The sequence below is a fragment of the Centroberyx affinis genome, unplaced genomic scaffold (genome assembly GCF_046629955.1).
Source record: "Centroberyx affinis isolate AG114_WGS23_722 - 3 ecotype Tasmania unplaced genomic scaffold, CSIRO-AGI_Caff_v1 ptg001396l_1, whole genome shotgun sequence".
NCBI classification, from domain to species: Eukaryota; Metazoa; Chordata; class Actinopteri; order Beryciformes; family Berycidae; genus Centroberyx; species Centroberyx affinis.
The window spans coordinates 15,931-33,098 of record NW_027279878.1 but is presented as its reverse complement, the minus strand read 5'-3'; the positions used below and the strand labels follow the sequence as shown (position 1 = coordinate 33,098).

Sequence of the window (17,168 nt, the reverse complement as noted above, 5' to 3'; positions counted from 1 at the left end):
GGGAATGGTTTGCTTTAATATACGGTGCTCAACTGTTGAAGTTACATGGTAGCTGCAGTGAAATAACTGAAAATAATTTGACGTTTGAAAAAGAGCTACACGGATTCTTCTCTTAACTCATAAATCTCCTGTAAGGACTGGGTAGGCCTACTGATAACTGCATGATAACTTCTGTTAGGCATAGCTCTGATTGCCTCTGAGGTTCTTCACTGGGAAATTATCCAAATGTCCCATAAGGACCGGGTAGCAGTTGATAAATATAAGGTTGGTAGGCTACTGATAATAAAAGAAACTGAATGATACCTCCTGGGAGATGTAACTGTCTAACTCCGATCAATGCGCAGGTACCACCAGGTAACTAATGCAAGTTCTATTGACACTTGGCTACTCATTCGTCTTGCAATACCCGACAGCTACCCTGTTCTTTCAGCACCGTATGTTAAAGTCGTGCCACTATATTGTTGGTTCCATCTCAGAGCGATTTTTTGGGATGTAGAGACAATGATAAAACATTTTCAATCAATCAAAATAAAGTTTACAAAGGGGTGGGAGAATTCAGTAGTTCACTGCAGTGATGGCGTTGCTTGCTGAGGAATAGTGCTGGTCAAAAATGAACGAACAAATTATTTGTACTGATCATTCTCGGGCTCGATACATACCGAGTCTGTAGTGGTAGGCTATGTACTGGTTCCTCCCACTTAGAGTTTCCAAAGCTCATTAAACGACTGAATGATTGCCATGTACCTTAAATTAAAACATCAGTCCAGAGGAACCGGCGCTACTTGACAAAGACTATTGCCTATAAAATTGTTGAAAAGAAACGTGATATACTGGTCGGGATCTGAAGAGCTCTTGGGATTAGCGGTAAAGCATGTTTACTGACTTGGATCTACTCACTAACTAGAGTATTTGCTAGTTGCTAACTAACAAAATAGCTTTATGTCTTGGCCAACCTGATCTGGTGAGGAAAAATGCATTTCCTATTTTTTGAATGGCTATGACTGGAAGGTAACGAGTAGCCTATTGAAAACCCATTTAGCCGCGGTGAAGTTACAGGCATTATCTCAACATGGAGACAAGCCTCTTTGATCCACAGTAGATGTGGTGTTCAGAGTCACTTACTGGTAAAGAAATGAACGGCTTCACATGGTGACTACCACTAGCTATAAACAAAGCACAATAATGTAATGAAAGCACCGTAAAAGAGCATTATTGATTCTGCCAGCTCCTCTTCTTTTGCTGCAGTTCATGAACCTAGGTATGTTGTTATTTACTTTCGAGAGTGAGTAAAACAAAAGTACGTCGGTAAAGTAATCATGCTCCAATTTTCTCTGAATATTCGGCGATGACGATATTGTTGTAGTGTGAATGCTTGAGCAACAGTGTATCATTATAGTTTGTAGTTTATCTTTATAGCTGTCGCTCTAGGTGTGAATGGGCCTTAACCAACAGTGCAAACAATGCAATATCACGTATACCATAGAGGTATACCACCATAACTGTGTAGGTATTGACGCCACTTCTCAAGCAACAATGGGTAGTCAGTCAGTCAGTCAGTCAGTTAGCTACTTTCACTCTTCTAGGCCGGTCCCATGGGCCTGGCAAAAAAGAGTCTCTCACTTTTTTTTTTCCCCCCACTTACAATTATCGGGTATATGGTGTTATTTTTTTTAATTAAATGACAAAAATTTGGACAGATCAGTTAGGCTATAGATATAAAGATAAATTGGGTAAAGATGACAAGCCATTTTCAACATTTAGGCCTAGTTTTTTAGCACATCTAAACACCTAAGAAAGCTGTATAAAGGAGAGGGAGCTAAGGGGACATCACTGACCTAATTTATTATAATAATAATAATAATAATAATAATAATAATAATGATAACAATAATAATAATAACATATAGCCGCAAGCGGCAATTTGACGGTTCAAACCTTATTTCGCTTCACGGAAGGAAGCAGCTCAGTCGGCCAAAATTAAAGCCGCTAGCAGCAACGAGCGGGTGTCAGGCTTCACACAGGTGAGCAAAGTCACTTCAGCTAGTTTAATTCTGTTTAAAGAGAAAGCGAGACCAATCACACACTTGTTTCATCATCACAAAGCCTGCAATATTTCAATAATTGTGCACTCAAAGTTCCGCCATTCATCCCCCCCTCCATCGGATTTGAATGAAACTCGGTGTGTATGTTCAGGAGATAGCGCAGGATGTCTCCAGTGAGTTTAATCAGGATTTAATCAGGAAAGGCATCTTGAGTTATGAGCAAATATGTGATAGGCCATGTAGCACCCAATAATGTAATAATTTACTGAAAATGTAATAACGCCTGAAAATGTAATAAAATTGGCACTTAACTTGATCGAAAATGTAATAAAACCCAATAATGTAATAACTTGACCAATAATGTAATAAAATGTCTTGACTGATATTGTAATAACATTTTACCGATAATGTAATACCTTTCAATATAATAAAACCCAATAATGTAATAACTTGACCAATAATGTAATAAGATGTCCTGACTGATATTGTAATAACATTTTATATTTATTTTTATATTTCATGATTGGAAATGTAAACTCTAGGCTTTATGTAGAATTTGAATGAACCCGCCCATACCCATGCTGATTGGTCGTTGTGCAAGGATCGTCCATTAGACCAGAGTGGATCTTAGATTAGACACCATCAGAAGATTTGTAAAAAGTAGAAACGTTTTGACTTTTACTCAATTGCACCCCTGCGGATTATAATGGGGGGATCCAATCACGGATTTTCTAGTTTTAAAGGGGGGGGGGTTAGGGAACAGTTACCTGGGGTCCCCAGTGCTGCTCAGAAGCTTATCTGACCTGGAATGGTCTCCCAAGGAGGAAGTCCATCACCCACTCAATAAGACCAGGATGTAGTTGCATGTCCCTGAGTTTCTGCCCATGTGCATTTGGCTGTATGGTGCTCAAAGTCTGCACTTTAACCTAATAGTCATTCTTTCATTTCAAATCCAATGTACGTATATAACATTCTTAAATTATTAAAACACAAAATGTAGAACTCTGGACTGAAAATGAACATCATCAGTTTTGAAAAAAAAAATGACCCACCTGAAAGGTATTACATTATCGGTAAAATTGTTATTACAGTATCAGTCAGGACATTTTATTACATTATTGGTCAAGTTATTACATTATTGGGTTTTACTATATTGAAAGGTGTTATATTATCAGTAAAATGTTATTACAGTATCAGTCAGGACATTTTATTACATTATTGGTCAAGTTATTACATTATTGGGTGCTACAGGCCACGCCCACTTGCACCGATCAATATGGCACTTCAGATTTTGGTTAATACTTGCCCCCAGAGCATGCACACCAATTTTGGTGAAATTCTGTCCACAGGGTTTTCAGATACACGTTTGTGGCATTTGTGGCGCCCCCTATGGGTCAGGCTCAAAATGCTTTGGTAGACCTGTTCCCAAACACGGACTGAAATTACCTACCAAGATTTATGATGATTGGACAAATGGTTAATGAGTTATGGCCAATATTTGCTAAGCCCCACCCTTTTCGAAGATATTTTGGTTGATGGCGGCCATGTTTTTCGACCGATCTTGCTCATTTATAATAGAAATGTGTATCGCAGTCCCCCAAGGCTGTATACCAAATTTGGTGTTGATAATGTCAAAATCCAAAAACATTGTCACATTACTGTTTTTCACATTATGCAAATTAGCAAAAAATCCATCATAGCAGACTTTTATGGTCCAAGAGGCTTTTTTGTAGAGCACATTGAGCTGGACTGTGTCAAATTTCAAGTCAATCAGACTTACGGTGTGAGGGGCGTGGCCTTTCCAAAATTGCATTTTTGGGCCTTAATTACAGTGCCACCAGCCGATTGGGCTCATATTTCTTGGGAAGCATTTGCACATCATTTCCAGTTATTGGGCCAAGTTTCATAGTTTTCGCTCATTCCAGCTCATGGCAATTTGAGCCGCGGCAGAAGACAAATAATAATAAACCGGCACAAACTTAGAAGGGTTCTACCCCTTTGGGGTTTGAACCCTAATAATAATAATATCAATAATAAATACAGCCGCAAGCGGCAATAATCGGGGTCCAAGCAGATTGTGAAAAATCGCAAAATTTGACATTTTTAGAGCAGAAGACCAGATGCAGATGACTTGAGATTAAAATGATTAAAGAATTTTGACTCTAGGCCAAGCCGTTTTCGAAATAATTCTGAAAACATAAACTTGATTATTACAGCGTCACCTTGAGGTCAATGAGTGTCATTATATGTGCCTGAGCAGTGGGTGGAATTTGCAACCCACCTGCCAATTTTTGGTGTTTCTAGGTCTTACGGTTTTTGCTGCACAAACACTTTTAGCAGAGAAAAATAATAATAAAAAGTAAGTTTCACAGGATTACAATAGTCAACCTTCGACTTAATATGACCTCAATAAGCACTTGAAAACATACCACATGCATGAATTGCTACATTGTTAGCAAGTAGGACTTGGCCACCTGGGGATTCAAACCCTAGACCTTTGTATCCCCAGAGAAGGCAACTTACTGACTGCGGCACTGAGGAGACATGGTTTCCACACACCTTCTCACAAGAGGCAATGACATCACATGTGCAAAACTGGGGTATTTATTTCTATTTAAACTTAAAACGCATATAACAGTCAAAATGTTAGTGATAAAATTCTGAAAAAAATCACACATCATTCTGCTGGTTTCGGGTGTATTGTCAAATAATTTGGTGAAGTTTAATCAAACATTTGGTGAAATAGAAAATGATGTGCATACAGTACTAATTACAGTAAGATATTGAATATCACTGTGAACTCACAGTTTGACCGATCTGAACACCCTTTGAAAAACTTGATATCTACCATCTAGAGAATGTCTGTGTCAATTTTGGTAGCATATGAATGAAGACTTGTGGAGATATAGACGTTAAAAATCAATTGATTTTGCATAGTTTGAAAAATATAGAGACGGACTTCTGAATTGACCATAGGTTCATAACAATAATCATAACAATCATTGACAATAATACACAATTGTTGTGTTTTGTTAGAATAATCCCCAGATTGTATCTTTGAGAAGACAGTGGCAAAAACAGTGGTAAAGAATGATGACACATTGATGATTAGCTGCATTCTATACTATAGGCTATACAAATATAGAAAATATATTTAAATAGTAAGCTACTCAATTAAAAGTAATACTTAACAATGATGCCTTTTTTTTTTTTTACATTAGATATAGATCGAACTTCCCTCTTATTCAACAAAAATATTGCCATTAAGATTACACAACAAAACATTTAACACGTGCAATGGAAGTAACAGAGGTAAGGAAGGTGCAATTAATTATTATTAATTAAACATATCTTTTCAATGATATTAATTACAGTTGATTGTCTTCTTTGGATATCCATAATATGTTGTCTATTCCTAGACAAATCATTGCCAGTCTGTTACAATGTAAGCAAGAGAAATAAGCAGTAAAGTGACCACATTAAGTGGTCTGCTTAATGTCATAGCTCTGCTGGTGGTAGGTGACGTCGCAGTTGTTGTTGCCTGTGTTACTGTTGGTGATGTTGCTGTATCTATAGTTGTAGTTGTCGGTGTTACTGATGTTGTTGCGACAGTTGTCATTGCTGTTAATACTGTTGTTGTTGGTGCCGCTACTGTAGTTGTAGTTGCTGTTGTATTTGTTGTGGTAATTGGCAGAGCTGTTATAAAATTAAAAGAAAAAACACATACTAGTTGAATCTGAAAGTCTTTGTCAATATACAGTATAGAGTTTGGTTACTTTTTCCTAATCATTTTCCACTACCACCAAATCACAATAGCACATTAAAGCAGCTGTTAAATGTTTAATCATGTTTACAATTGTAATTTCAGTTGTAAACTTTGGTGTCAATAAAACTAAACGTGAGATGATGCATGACAAAGACACTTACCTGCACTAATACTGTTGGGGATGACATCGAGGAACGCAATTGATGTATTGATTGCCATTTGGAGAGATTCTACTGCATTGGTGGTTGTCGGAACCACTGTCTGGTTGTTAAAGATCAAATTGGTTTCCACCTTAACAGAGCCAGGGCTAATGAGAGAAATGTTGGTCAGTTTGGGGAGCTATGAATCTCTGAAACATCATAAACATTTCTGAAAGTGTATTACTTACCTAAAACGTATCACAATGCATCTCCGGAAAGTCATCGGATATAGAGCACGGTACGCTCTGTTGCACTAAAGAATGGGAATGTAGATTAGTTTGTTTAATGTCTCTAAATTATTCAACTTTAATGTTATGTATATTAAGGTCATGTAAATTAATTTTACATCTTTTGAAGAAATTAGTAGTATATTACCTCTGTTGTAACATTATTAGCCAGCTCTTTGTATTCTGGGGACTGTGAGTCGTTGTATGCTTGGATGAAAACACGGTTAATATCAAACAGCAGAATCAGGAAGCCCTCATCATCTCGTGGGAGATCAGTTGATGCTGTAGTTCCGGTGTTGGTGGTGGCAGGGATGGTTGTGGTTATCTGTGCACTGGCTGTTGTTGAAGCTGTAGTTAGAGATGTTTCTGTTGTTTCTGCTGCTGAAATCTGAAAGTGGACAAACAGTAAGGTCCCTGGATTTCTGTGATTTCACACGTTGTTTTTTTCCCCAAAAGAAATAACTCTCAAATGGGATCGCCAGCAGCTACAAGTAGGGAAAACTCTCTGGTAAATAAACAATGGCAACCGCTCAACTGCTTTGAAAAAAACACTTTGTTAGCCTATTATTTCTTACAAAAATGATAATGAGCGTACCTTTGTGACGCCACAAAGTTACAGAAGTCCAAACGGCTCATTTTTCTAATATGGATTGTGTGGATTTAGCAACCCAGTTGCCAGAATAAAATGTTGGCATTTTACGTTCCTGCAAACCACGGATACGTAGAATCTCAATGTTTCTGAACCAAAAATACGTTTCATATCAACATTTCTAGATACGTGTATATCAACGTTATAGTGTTTTAACCGCTGGTGACGCTTTTGAGGCGCTTTTGGCGTTTTGAGGGAATAGAATGAGTAGGCTATAATAACCATTTTCTGGTTATGAAATTACATAAATTGTTTATTTTATTACACACCACGTATTTCGAGCATGTGGAACAATGAGATACGTTTTTGTTCGGAATCCCCAGCCCCCCGGTTCTCATATTGTTTACGGCGTATGGCCATAATTAAATTTTCTGTGACATGCACACATATTTCCTTTAGTAAATATGAAGGCAATATTCTTAACAACCCCCGAAATGATTGGTTCTTGGTTCCTGTGATAGGAAAGGGACGCTGTGATGAGGTAAATTAATGTTTAGAATGTTGCACATTCTCTGCATAATATTGCACAGTTTGCTTGTTCACGAGTTTATGAGTTTATGTAAAGTGTCATTTAGCCTACACAAACCCTGATGAAGATTCGTCACCTTAATAGTGCACTTCAGTAATTCAATAGGCTAATTTAAAGATAAATGATTTTAGCCGGCTTTCTCTCCAAAGCCCAGCGCACTCGTTGCCATAACGACGGGTAGCCCGGACAGATTTGGCAGTGACACAGCGGGGCACCTTTATTTGACACAATTCATTAATTTATTATTATTCATATTGCACGTCCAAAGGAAATGCAGTCAAACCTGTAGCAAACAAAAAGCTTCATTTTATATAGGGGGCCTTCAAAGTGCTCTCTGAAACTAGGCCTGATATGACTTGTGTCCCTGAAATGAGAAAATTAAAACTTTGTCGTAGAGCTAAACCAAATACATTGTTGGAAAGGTCTCGACCTGGAGAGTAACATATGTCAGTATGAAGATTCTACATGGCTCCTGCTTTGAAATACTGTCCTTTGAACCTTGACCTCGGTGTATGTTTGAAGGCTTATAATTCAGCAACAAAAGGGGTTACAGACATGGGACCAACTGTTACAGAGAGCTCTTGACCTCAGCTCTCATTTGAGTATAGTCAACAACTGGGGGAGCTGTCAAATATGGGTAAAATATGGTTAAAATTAATTTTCACCAATTTAACAATTACATATTTAAAATCTGATATCACAAATGTGTTTATCATCACCTTAAACTCCTCAGTGTACTCTCAATTCAATATTTACAACTTACAATTCTAGGAAAAACACTAATGTTTTTTTTAAAAACTACAAATCCCTAGAGCCGCACCATGCAGCTTGATACAAATCGCCACTAAAGTTGTAGTTCTTCCGGTTTCCAAAGTAAGTTCGTAAAAAGATATATCTACTGAATATATCAAATATCCAGTACAGCCGAACTAGTAATTACACTGCATCTAGATGATCTATGTTAAGAAAAAGTAAAGATGTTGGTTTATTTTAGATAATTTAGCCAAAACAGGAGTCGAACGCGCCAAATCCACCCACAACAGTCGTTCCCTGAGCCACGTCAGCCAAAGGTCTGTGTGTGTGTGTATTCGATTCCTGTTTTGGCTAAAATATCTGAAATAAACCAATATCTTTACTTTTTCTTAACATAGATCATCTAGATGCAGTGTAATTACTAGTTCGGCTGTACTAGATATTTGATATATTCAGCAGATATATCTTTTATATCTTTTTTCCAGAGTGACGGCCGCTGAGAATCATGGGTAGGCTATTGTAGCCTATCGTCCAAAACTGACCAAAAAAACCTTGATTTCTCAGAATGGAAGGTGAAATAATTAAAACGGATGGCAATAACATTAATCTACCGTATTGTTGAGTTATCAAGGACACTTTCGTGTTTTTGTGTTGAGAAATGTTAAAGAAGAATTCTGATCCGAAAGAGAATGCTACTCTTCTGGATCAGAATTCAAGAGACAGCCAAGACTTGAGCTGAATAGCACGGCAGAACGCCATTTCTTTATTTTTCTCAAATACATTTTATTGAAAATGCACATTTAATTGTCATATAAAAAGCTAGACTGTAGTCCTCTCACGGCACTCAGGGAGGCGCTGTTCTGTCTGGCGCTGGGGTATGACCATTAAAGTAGAAGAAGAAGTAAGTACACTTTATTATTGTCTGTAGCCGATATAAATGAGTATGACGAATAAGTGAATGATTGGAACTTGAGACAGGTTACAGGTTTGACTGCATTTCCTTTGGATGTGCAATATGAACAATAGTAAATTAATGAATTGTGTCAAATAAAGGTGCCCCGTTGAAATCAATGAGCTTTGCTACGCACTGTGTCACTGCCAAATCTGTCCGCCTACCCGTCGTTATGGCAACGAGTGCGCTAGGCTTTGGAGTGGAAGCCCACTAAAATCATTTATCTTTAAATTAGCCTAGTGAATTACTGAAGTGCACTATTAAGGTGACGAATCTTCATCAGGGTTTGTGTAGGCTAAATGACACTTTACATAAACTCGTAAACAACGTAAACTGTGCAACATTATGCAGAGAATGTGCAACATTCTAAACATTAATTTACCTCATCACAGCGTCCCTTTCCTATCACAGGAACCAAGAACCAATCATTTCGGGGGTTGTTAAGAATATTGCCTTCATATTTACTAAAGGAAATATGTGTGCATGTCACAGAAAATTTAATTATGGCCATACGCCGTAAACAATATGAGAACCGGGGGGCTGGGGATTCCGAACAAAAACGTATCTCATTGTTCCACATGCTCGAAATACGTGGTGTGTAATGAAACAAACAATTTATGTAATTTCATAACCAGAAAATGGTTATTATAGCCTACTCATTCTATTCCCTCAAAACGCCAAAAGCGCCTCAAAAGCGTCACCAGCGGTTAAAACACTATAACGTTGATATACACGTATCTAGAAATGTTGATATGAAACGTATTTTTGGTTCAGAAATGTTGAGATTCTACGTATCCGTGGTTTGCAGAAACGCAAAATGCCAACATTTTATTCTGGCGACTGGGTTGGGATTTAGTTGGCGACCGTGCGTTTTGATACTTTCACAATGTTTAGATAGCATATCCAACTCCTTTATAATCAAGGAGGCAAGGGGATTCCTGTTTTCCACAATATGGGACCTTTAAAGAGGACCTTGTCCTTGAGAAAAAGTAACTATGGGGCAGTTAGTTAGATATTCAAAATAAAAAAACAATAATAAATCCCTCTAGACCGCATAGTGCCCGAGAGCGCCCGTTCTATATTTCACTATAGCGCCCAAGAGCGCCCGCCATTTTTAAATAATTTAAAACGTACCAAAAAATGAAAATCAAGTTATGAGCTTTGTTTTATATATACTTCAAGTTGTTATCTATGAACCGGAACCCGGAAAATCTACTATATGGTGACAATGACATGTTTGATTTTCCCCGAGTTTAATCGTCCTCCAGTGGTAGATCTAACACTCCACTGGCTTTTAAAACCTTCTGGAAGCTGTCAGATTGTGCTGTAAGACAGAACCTGACCCGCCGTATGTAGTGGAAAGTTACGAAGACCTAGTGAGTTGACGTGTTTTGATTGAAATCGTTTGTTCTGGTTCGATAAAACAAGACACGAGATCACCTTCATTAAACAGCGGGACCTACCTGGCCCTCACCGCCGGAGACAGACACTGTTTTCCGGGAGGCAGTGCGCCGAAGAATCGGTAGGAGGACTGACCGGGTTGGCCCGACTTTTCTCCATATTTGTTTGGCGACTTTTTCCATATTTGTTTGGCGACTATGATTGTCTGATCTTATTACTGTGTGGGTTGAAGTGCTGGAGATTTTGTATGTATTTTGAAAGCTTATCGTTAGCCAAGATAGGAAGGATCTGTTTTGTGAATACTGTGAATGTTGACACTGAAGTAATGGACGCCCTGAATCGCCTTGCCATGTATTTGGTACCAAATTAAAGGGGAAGTTGTGTTTTTTTAAATGGAAAAACTGATTATCAGTCAGCAAGAACATGCTGATTTAAGTGAGAATTCTCAGTGAACTGCAGCAACATTCTAGAATTCTACTGGGATCTAGAGGGATAATACTTATTACTTATATAGTTAGTCAAATACACTTTTCGTCATACCTATTTTACAAATGTAGTTGAAGATAACCAAAGACATAATCTAATTAGCATTTGGACAATGGAAAATGTGACACAAAATTGCACATTGCATTTACACATGCATGTGTCTCAGGGGTTGCTAAGTCAGGCAGTGGAGTCCATTATTGGGAAATCCATAACATATATCCAATTCTTATTAAAATATATTCATTGTATTGTTGATTTTCACAAATCTGATTGTAATTGCTTGTTTTACTGCTTTAACAAATAAAGTCTTGTCTAGTTTTTGTGTCTTATATTAATTCTGCACTAAAATATATATTTAAATACGAAAACCAAACTATTACAAAGATTTAAAAATCATATTATGACTATAACTTACGATTGTGCTGCTACTGAATGTAGACAGAGTAGGTAGGGTCGTATCTGCTGCCAAAGTAGTTGTACCAACATCTATAACAGCTACTGGGGTAGCTAATGCAGTTGGGGCTGCTGTGGTTGTTGGAGCTGCTGTTGCAGGTATGGGAGCTGCTGTTGTAGTTGTGGGAGGAGCAGTTGTTGGTGCTGTTGTAGTTGTTGGTGCTGTTGTAGTTATCAGAGCTGCTACAGTGGTTGCTGGAGCTGCTCCTATAGTTGAAGAACTTGCTGTTATAAACTGGGTAGTTGTGGTAGCAGGAGGAGTTGTAGTTGTTGGTGATGCTGTTGGAGTTGTGAGAGTTTGGACAGTTGGAGTCATGGTTGAAGGAGCAATTGTAATTGTTGGTGCTGTTGTAGTTGTTGGAAGAGCCATTGAAGGTGTTGGTGCTACTTTTGTTATAGTTTGGGCAGTTGTGGTGGTTGGAGGAGCAGATGTAGTTGTTGGAGCTGCTGTTGTAGTTATTGTGAATATTGTTGTATTTTGGACAGGTGTGATGTTTGGAGGAGCTTTTGTAGTTGTTGGAGCTGCTGTTGTAGTTGTTGGAGGAGCAGTTGTAGTTGTTGGTACAGCTGTTGTAGAAGTTGGTGCTGCTGTGGTGGTAATTGAAGCTGCTGTGGTAGTTGTTTGAACTTCTGTTGCATTTGTGGGAGCTGTAGTGTGGACAGTTGTGGTTGGAGGAGCAGTTGTAGTTCTTTGAGCTGCTGTTGTAGTAGTTAGTGCAACTGTTGTCATTTGAGCTGCTATGGTTGTAATTTGGACGGTAGTTGTGGTGATTGGAGGAGCAGCTGTAGTTCTTGATGCTGCTGTTGTAGTTTGGGCAGTTGTGGTGGTTGGAGGAGCATATATAGTTGTTGGCACAACTGTTGCTGTAGGAGCTGCTGTAGTTGTAGTTTGGACAGTTATGTTGTGTGTAGGAGCAGTTGTAGTTGATGGTGCTGCTGTTGTGGGAGCTGCTGTTGTTTTTTGGGCAGTTGTGGTTGGATGGGCAGTTGTAGTTGTTGATACCTTTGTTGTAGTTGTAGGGGCTACTGTGGTAGTTGTTGGGGCTACTGTTATAGTCTGAACAGTTGAGGTAGGGGGACCTATTGTATTTGTCAGAGGAGCTGTTGTAGATATTGGTACAACTTTTGTTGCTGTAGTTTTGACAGTAGTTGTGGTGGTTGGAGGAACAGATGTAGTTGTTGGTGATGATGTTGTGGAGGTCATCACTACTGTTGTAGTCGTTGGAGCTGCTGTAGTTGTTTTGAAAATTGTTGTATTTTGGACAGGTGTGGTGATTGGGGGAGCTTTTGTAGTTGTCGGAGCTGCTGTGGTAGGCACTGGAACTGCTGTTGTAGTTGTGGTTTTTGGATGAACAGGTGTAGTTTTTGGTTCTGCTGTTGTGGTTGATGGAGGAGCGGTTGTAGTTGTGGGTGCTGCTGCTGTTGTTGTGAGAGCTGATATAATTTGCACAGTTGTGGCTGTGGGAGGAGTAGTTGTAGTTGTTAATAACATTGTTGTAGTCGTTACTGCTTCTGTTGTTGTGGGAGCTGTTATTATAATCTGGTCAGTTTTGATGGTAGAAGGACCTGTAATAGTTGATGCTTGAGCTGTTGTTGTTGTCAGAACTGCTGTGGTAGTTATTGGAACTGCTGTTGTAGTTGTAGGAGCTGCTGTTGTAGTGTGGGCAGTTGTGGTGGAAGGAGGAACTGTTGTAGTTAGTTGTGCTGTTGTAGATTTTGGAGGTGCTGTTGTAGTCATGGTAGCTGCTGTTGTATTCTGGGCAGTTGTGTATAATGGATGGACAGGTGTAGTTTTTTGTTCTGCTGTTGTGGTTGATGGAGGACCAGTTATAGTTGTTGGGAGTGCTGTTTTAGTTGTGGAACCTGCAGTGGTATTTGTCGCAGCTACTGTTGTAGTTGTTGGTGTTGCTGCTATTGTTGTAGGACCTGATGTTCTATGGGCAGCTGTAGTTGTTGAAGGAGCAGTTGTACTTGATGGTCGAGCTGTTGTTAGAGCTGCTGTGGTAGTTGCTGGAACTGCTGTTATAGTTGTAGGAGCTGCTGTAGTAGTGTGGGCGGTTGTGGTAGAAGGAGGAACTGTTATAATTGTTGGTTGTAATGTTGTAGTTGTAGGGGCTACTGTTGTAGTCTGAGCAGTTGTAGTGGTAAGAGGACCTATTGTATTTGTCAGAGGAAATGTTGTAGATATTGGTACAACTTTTGGTCCTGTAGTTTCCGCAGTAGTTGTGGTTGGATGAGCAGCTGTAGTTGTTGGTTGAGCTGTTGTCATAACTGCTGTGGTTGTTGCTGGAGCTGCTGTTGTAGTGTGGGCAATTGTGGTATGGGTAAATATAGTTTTTAGAGCTGTTGTAGTCATGGGAGCTACTGTTGTAATCTGGTTTGTTGTGGTAGGAGGAGGAACTGTTGTAGTTATTGGTTCTGCTGTTGTAGTTGATGGAGGAGCTCTTGTAGATGTTGCTGCATCTGTTGTAGGAGTTGCTATAGTTGTAGTCTGAGCAGTTGTGGTAGAAGGAACTGGTATAGTTGTTGATTGAGGTGTTGTAGTTGTCGGAGCTGCGGCAGTTGCTGGGACTGTTGTTGTAGTGGTAGGAGCTGCTGTGGTGTGGGCAATTGTGGTAGGGGTAACTGTTGTAGTTGTTGCAACTGCTGTTGTAGTCATGGGGGCTGCTGTTGTAGTCTGGGTAGTTGTGGCTGTTGGATGAGCAGCTGTAGTTGTTGGTTCGGCTGTTGTAGTTGATGGAGGAGCTGTTGTAGATGTTGCTGCATCTGATATAGGAGTTGCTGTAGTTGTAGTCTGTGCAGTTGTGGTGGTTATAGAAGCAGTAGTTGTTGCTTCTGTAGTGGGAGCTGCTTTTGTAATCTGGGCAGTTGTGTTAGAAGGAACTGCTGTAATTGTTGATTGAGCTGTTGTAGCTGTAGGAGCTGCTGTGGTAGTTGCTAGAACTGCTGTTGTAGTTGTAGGAGCTACTGATGTAGTCTGGACAGTTGTGGTGGTATGAGGAACTGTTGTAGTTGATGACTGAGTTGTTGTAGTTATTAGAGCTGCTGTGGTAGTTGCTGAAATTGCTGTTGTAGTTGTAGGAGCTGCTGTAGTAGTGTGGGTAGTTGTGGTAGAAGGAGGAACTGTTGTAATTGTTGGTTGTAATGTTGTAGTTTTTGGAGCTGCTGTTGTAGTTTGGGCAGTTGTGCTGGTGTGAGAAGCTGTTGTAGTTGTAGGAGCTGCTGTTGTAGTCTGAGCAGTTGTGGTGGTAAGAGGACTTATTGTATTTGTCAGAGGAGATGTTGTAGATATTGGTACAACTTTTGTTCCTGTTGTTTGCACAGTAGTTGTGGTGGTTGGATGAGTAGCTGTAGTTGTTGGTTGAGCTATTGTAGTTGTCATAACTGCTGTGGTTGTTGTTGGAACTGCTGTTGTAGTTGTAGAAGCTGCTGTTATAGTGTGGGCAATTGTGGTAGGGGTAAATGTTGTAGTTTTTGGAGCTGTTGTAATCGTGGGAGCTACTGTTGTAATCTGGGTAGTTGTGGTTGTTGGATGAGCAGCTATAGTTGTTTCTTCTGCTGTTGTAGTTGGAGGAGCTGTTGTAGATGTTGCTGCAACTGATATAGGAGTTGCTGTAGTTTTAGTCTGTGCAGTTGTGGTTATAGTAGCAGTAGTAGTTGTTGCTGCTGTAGTGGGAGCTGCTGTTGTGGTCTGGGCAGTTGTGGTGTTAGAAGGAACGGCTGTAGTTGTTGATTGAGCTGTTGTAGCTGTAGGAGCTGCTGTGGTAGTTGCTAGAACTGCTGTTGTAGTTGTAGGAGCTGCTGATGTAGTCTGGACAGTTGTGGTGTTATGAGGAACTGTTGTAGTTGTTGGTTGTGCTGTTGTATTCTGGTCAGTTGTGGTAGGAGGAGTTGTTGTAGTTGTCAGTGCTTCTGTGACAGTGTGAGTAGTGGTGGTGGAGGGAGGAACTGTTGAAATTGATGGTTGAACTGTTGTAGTTTTCAGAGCTGCTGTGGTAATTGCTTGAACTGCTGTTGTAGTTATAGGAGCTACTGTTGTAGTGTTGGCAGTTGTGGTGGGAGGAGGAACTGTTCTAGTTGTTGATTGTGCTGTTGTAGTTGTCAGAGCTGCTGTTGTAGTTGTGGGAGCTGTTGTAATTTGGGCAGTTGTGGTTGTTGGAGAAACAGCTGTAGTAGCTAATAACAGTGTTGTAGGTGCTGGTACTGCTGTTGCTGTGGGAGCTGCTGTTGCAACCTGGTCAGTTTTGGTGGAAGTAGGAACTGTTGTTTTTGATGTTTGAGCTGTTGTAGTTTTCGGAGCTGCTGTGGTAGTTGCTGGAACTGCTGTCATAGTTGTAAGAGCTGATGATGTAGTGTGGGCAGTTGTGGTGGAAGGAGGAACTGATGTAGTTGTTGTCTGTGCTGTTGTAGGTTTTGGAGCTGCTGTTTCAGTCTGGGCAGTTGTGGTGGTATGAGGGGCTGTTATACTTGTTGGTGCTGCTGTTGTTGTGGGACCTGATGTACTTTGAGCAGTTGTGGTTGTTGGATGAGCAGTTGTCCTTGTTAATATCAGTGCTGTAGGTGTTGGTGCTTCGGTTGTTGTGGGAGCTGTTGTAATCTGGTCAGTTGTGGTAGAAGGAGTTGTTGTAGTTGATGGTTGAGCTTTTGTATTTGTTCGAGCTGCTGTGGTAGTGTGAGCAGTTGTGGTGGAAGGAGGAGCTCTTGTAGTAGCTTGAGTTGGTTGTGCTTCTGTGGTTGTAGTCGCAGTTATAATAGTGGTTTGGGAATCAGTTGTGGTAGTTGATCCTGTAGTTTCTAAGATAGCTGTTGTTGTAGCTGATCTTGTAGATGTGGTGTCAGCACCATTAGTTGTGCTCTTAAATGAGATTCACAAAAACGAAAAAATGTCATCAACAACATAGGTTCCCATAGTATGACACCTACTATCTGAATCTATATATTTAACCAATGGGATAATTTTGGTTTGTGTTTTTTTTTTGTTTTGTGCCACAATTTTCTCCAACTAAAGACACAACTGAAATAATTGCTTTTGGTGCCAAATAGGAGAATTAAGTCAGTGCTCACCTTGAATCCCTCTTGCTGAAGACTAAAAACCAAGTCAGAAATCTTGGTGTAGTTATGGATTCTGACCTAAACTTTAATAGCCACATCAAGACAATTACAAAATCTGCCTAGTATCACCTCAAAAATATTGCAAGAATGAAAGAATTCATGTCCAAGCAGGACCTTGAAACTTATTCATGCATTTATTTTTAGTAGGTTTGACTATTGTAACAGTGTCTTTACATGTCTCTCTCTAAAAAAGCGATCAGAGAACTGCAGCTCATTCAGAATGCTGCTGCCACGGTTCTAACTAGGACTAAGAAAATGGACCATATCACTCCAGTGCCGAGATCACTGGATTGGCTTCCTGTGTGCCAAAGAATTGAGTGTAAAATTCTGTTGCATGTTTATAAAGCACTAAATGGTTTAGGACCAAAATACATTTCTGATCTCCTTAATGGTTATGAACCCGCCAGACCCCTTAGGTCTTCAGATACTGGTCTGTTTAATGTTCCCAGGGTCAGAACAAGCTATTTTGCACCTCATGCCTGGAACAAACTTCCAGAAAATCTGAGGTCTACCTCCAATTTAGAATCTTTTAAATCAGGGCTTAAAACTTTTCTATTTGCTAGGGCTTTTTAAGAATTTTTTTAAGAATATTTTTTCT

General features: G+C 39.6%; 1 protein-coding gene across 1 annotated transcript in view; it reads right to left on the bottom strand.

Moving 5' to 3' along the window:
• LOC139649794 (probable serine/threonine-protein kinase DDB_G0282963) overlaps window positions 1-17,168 on the bottom strand; it is a gene marked incomplete at its 5' end in the record, with an annotated part of 41,090 nt that overhangs the window by 8,055 nt on the left and 15,867 nt on the right. Inside the window, 7 exons of the mRNA XM_071526298.1 lie at window positions 5,593-5,738; window positions 11,505-12,461; window positions 12,539-12,784; window positions 13,041-13,214; window positions 13,404-14,318; window positions 14,364-15,049; window positions 15,926-16,055. Of these exons, the coding sequence (XP_071382399.1) occupies window positions 5,593-5,738; window positions 11,505-12,461; window positions 12,539-12,784; window positions 13,041-13,214; window positions 13,404-14,318; window positions 14,364-15,049; window positions 15,926-16,055 (3,254 nt within the window). The remainder of the gene's footprint in view (window positions 1-5,592; window positions 5,739-11,504; window positions 12,462-12,538; window positions 12,785-13,040; window positions 13,215-13,403; window positions 14,319-14,363; window positions 15,050-15,925; window positions 16,056-17,168) is intronic.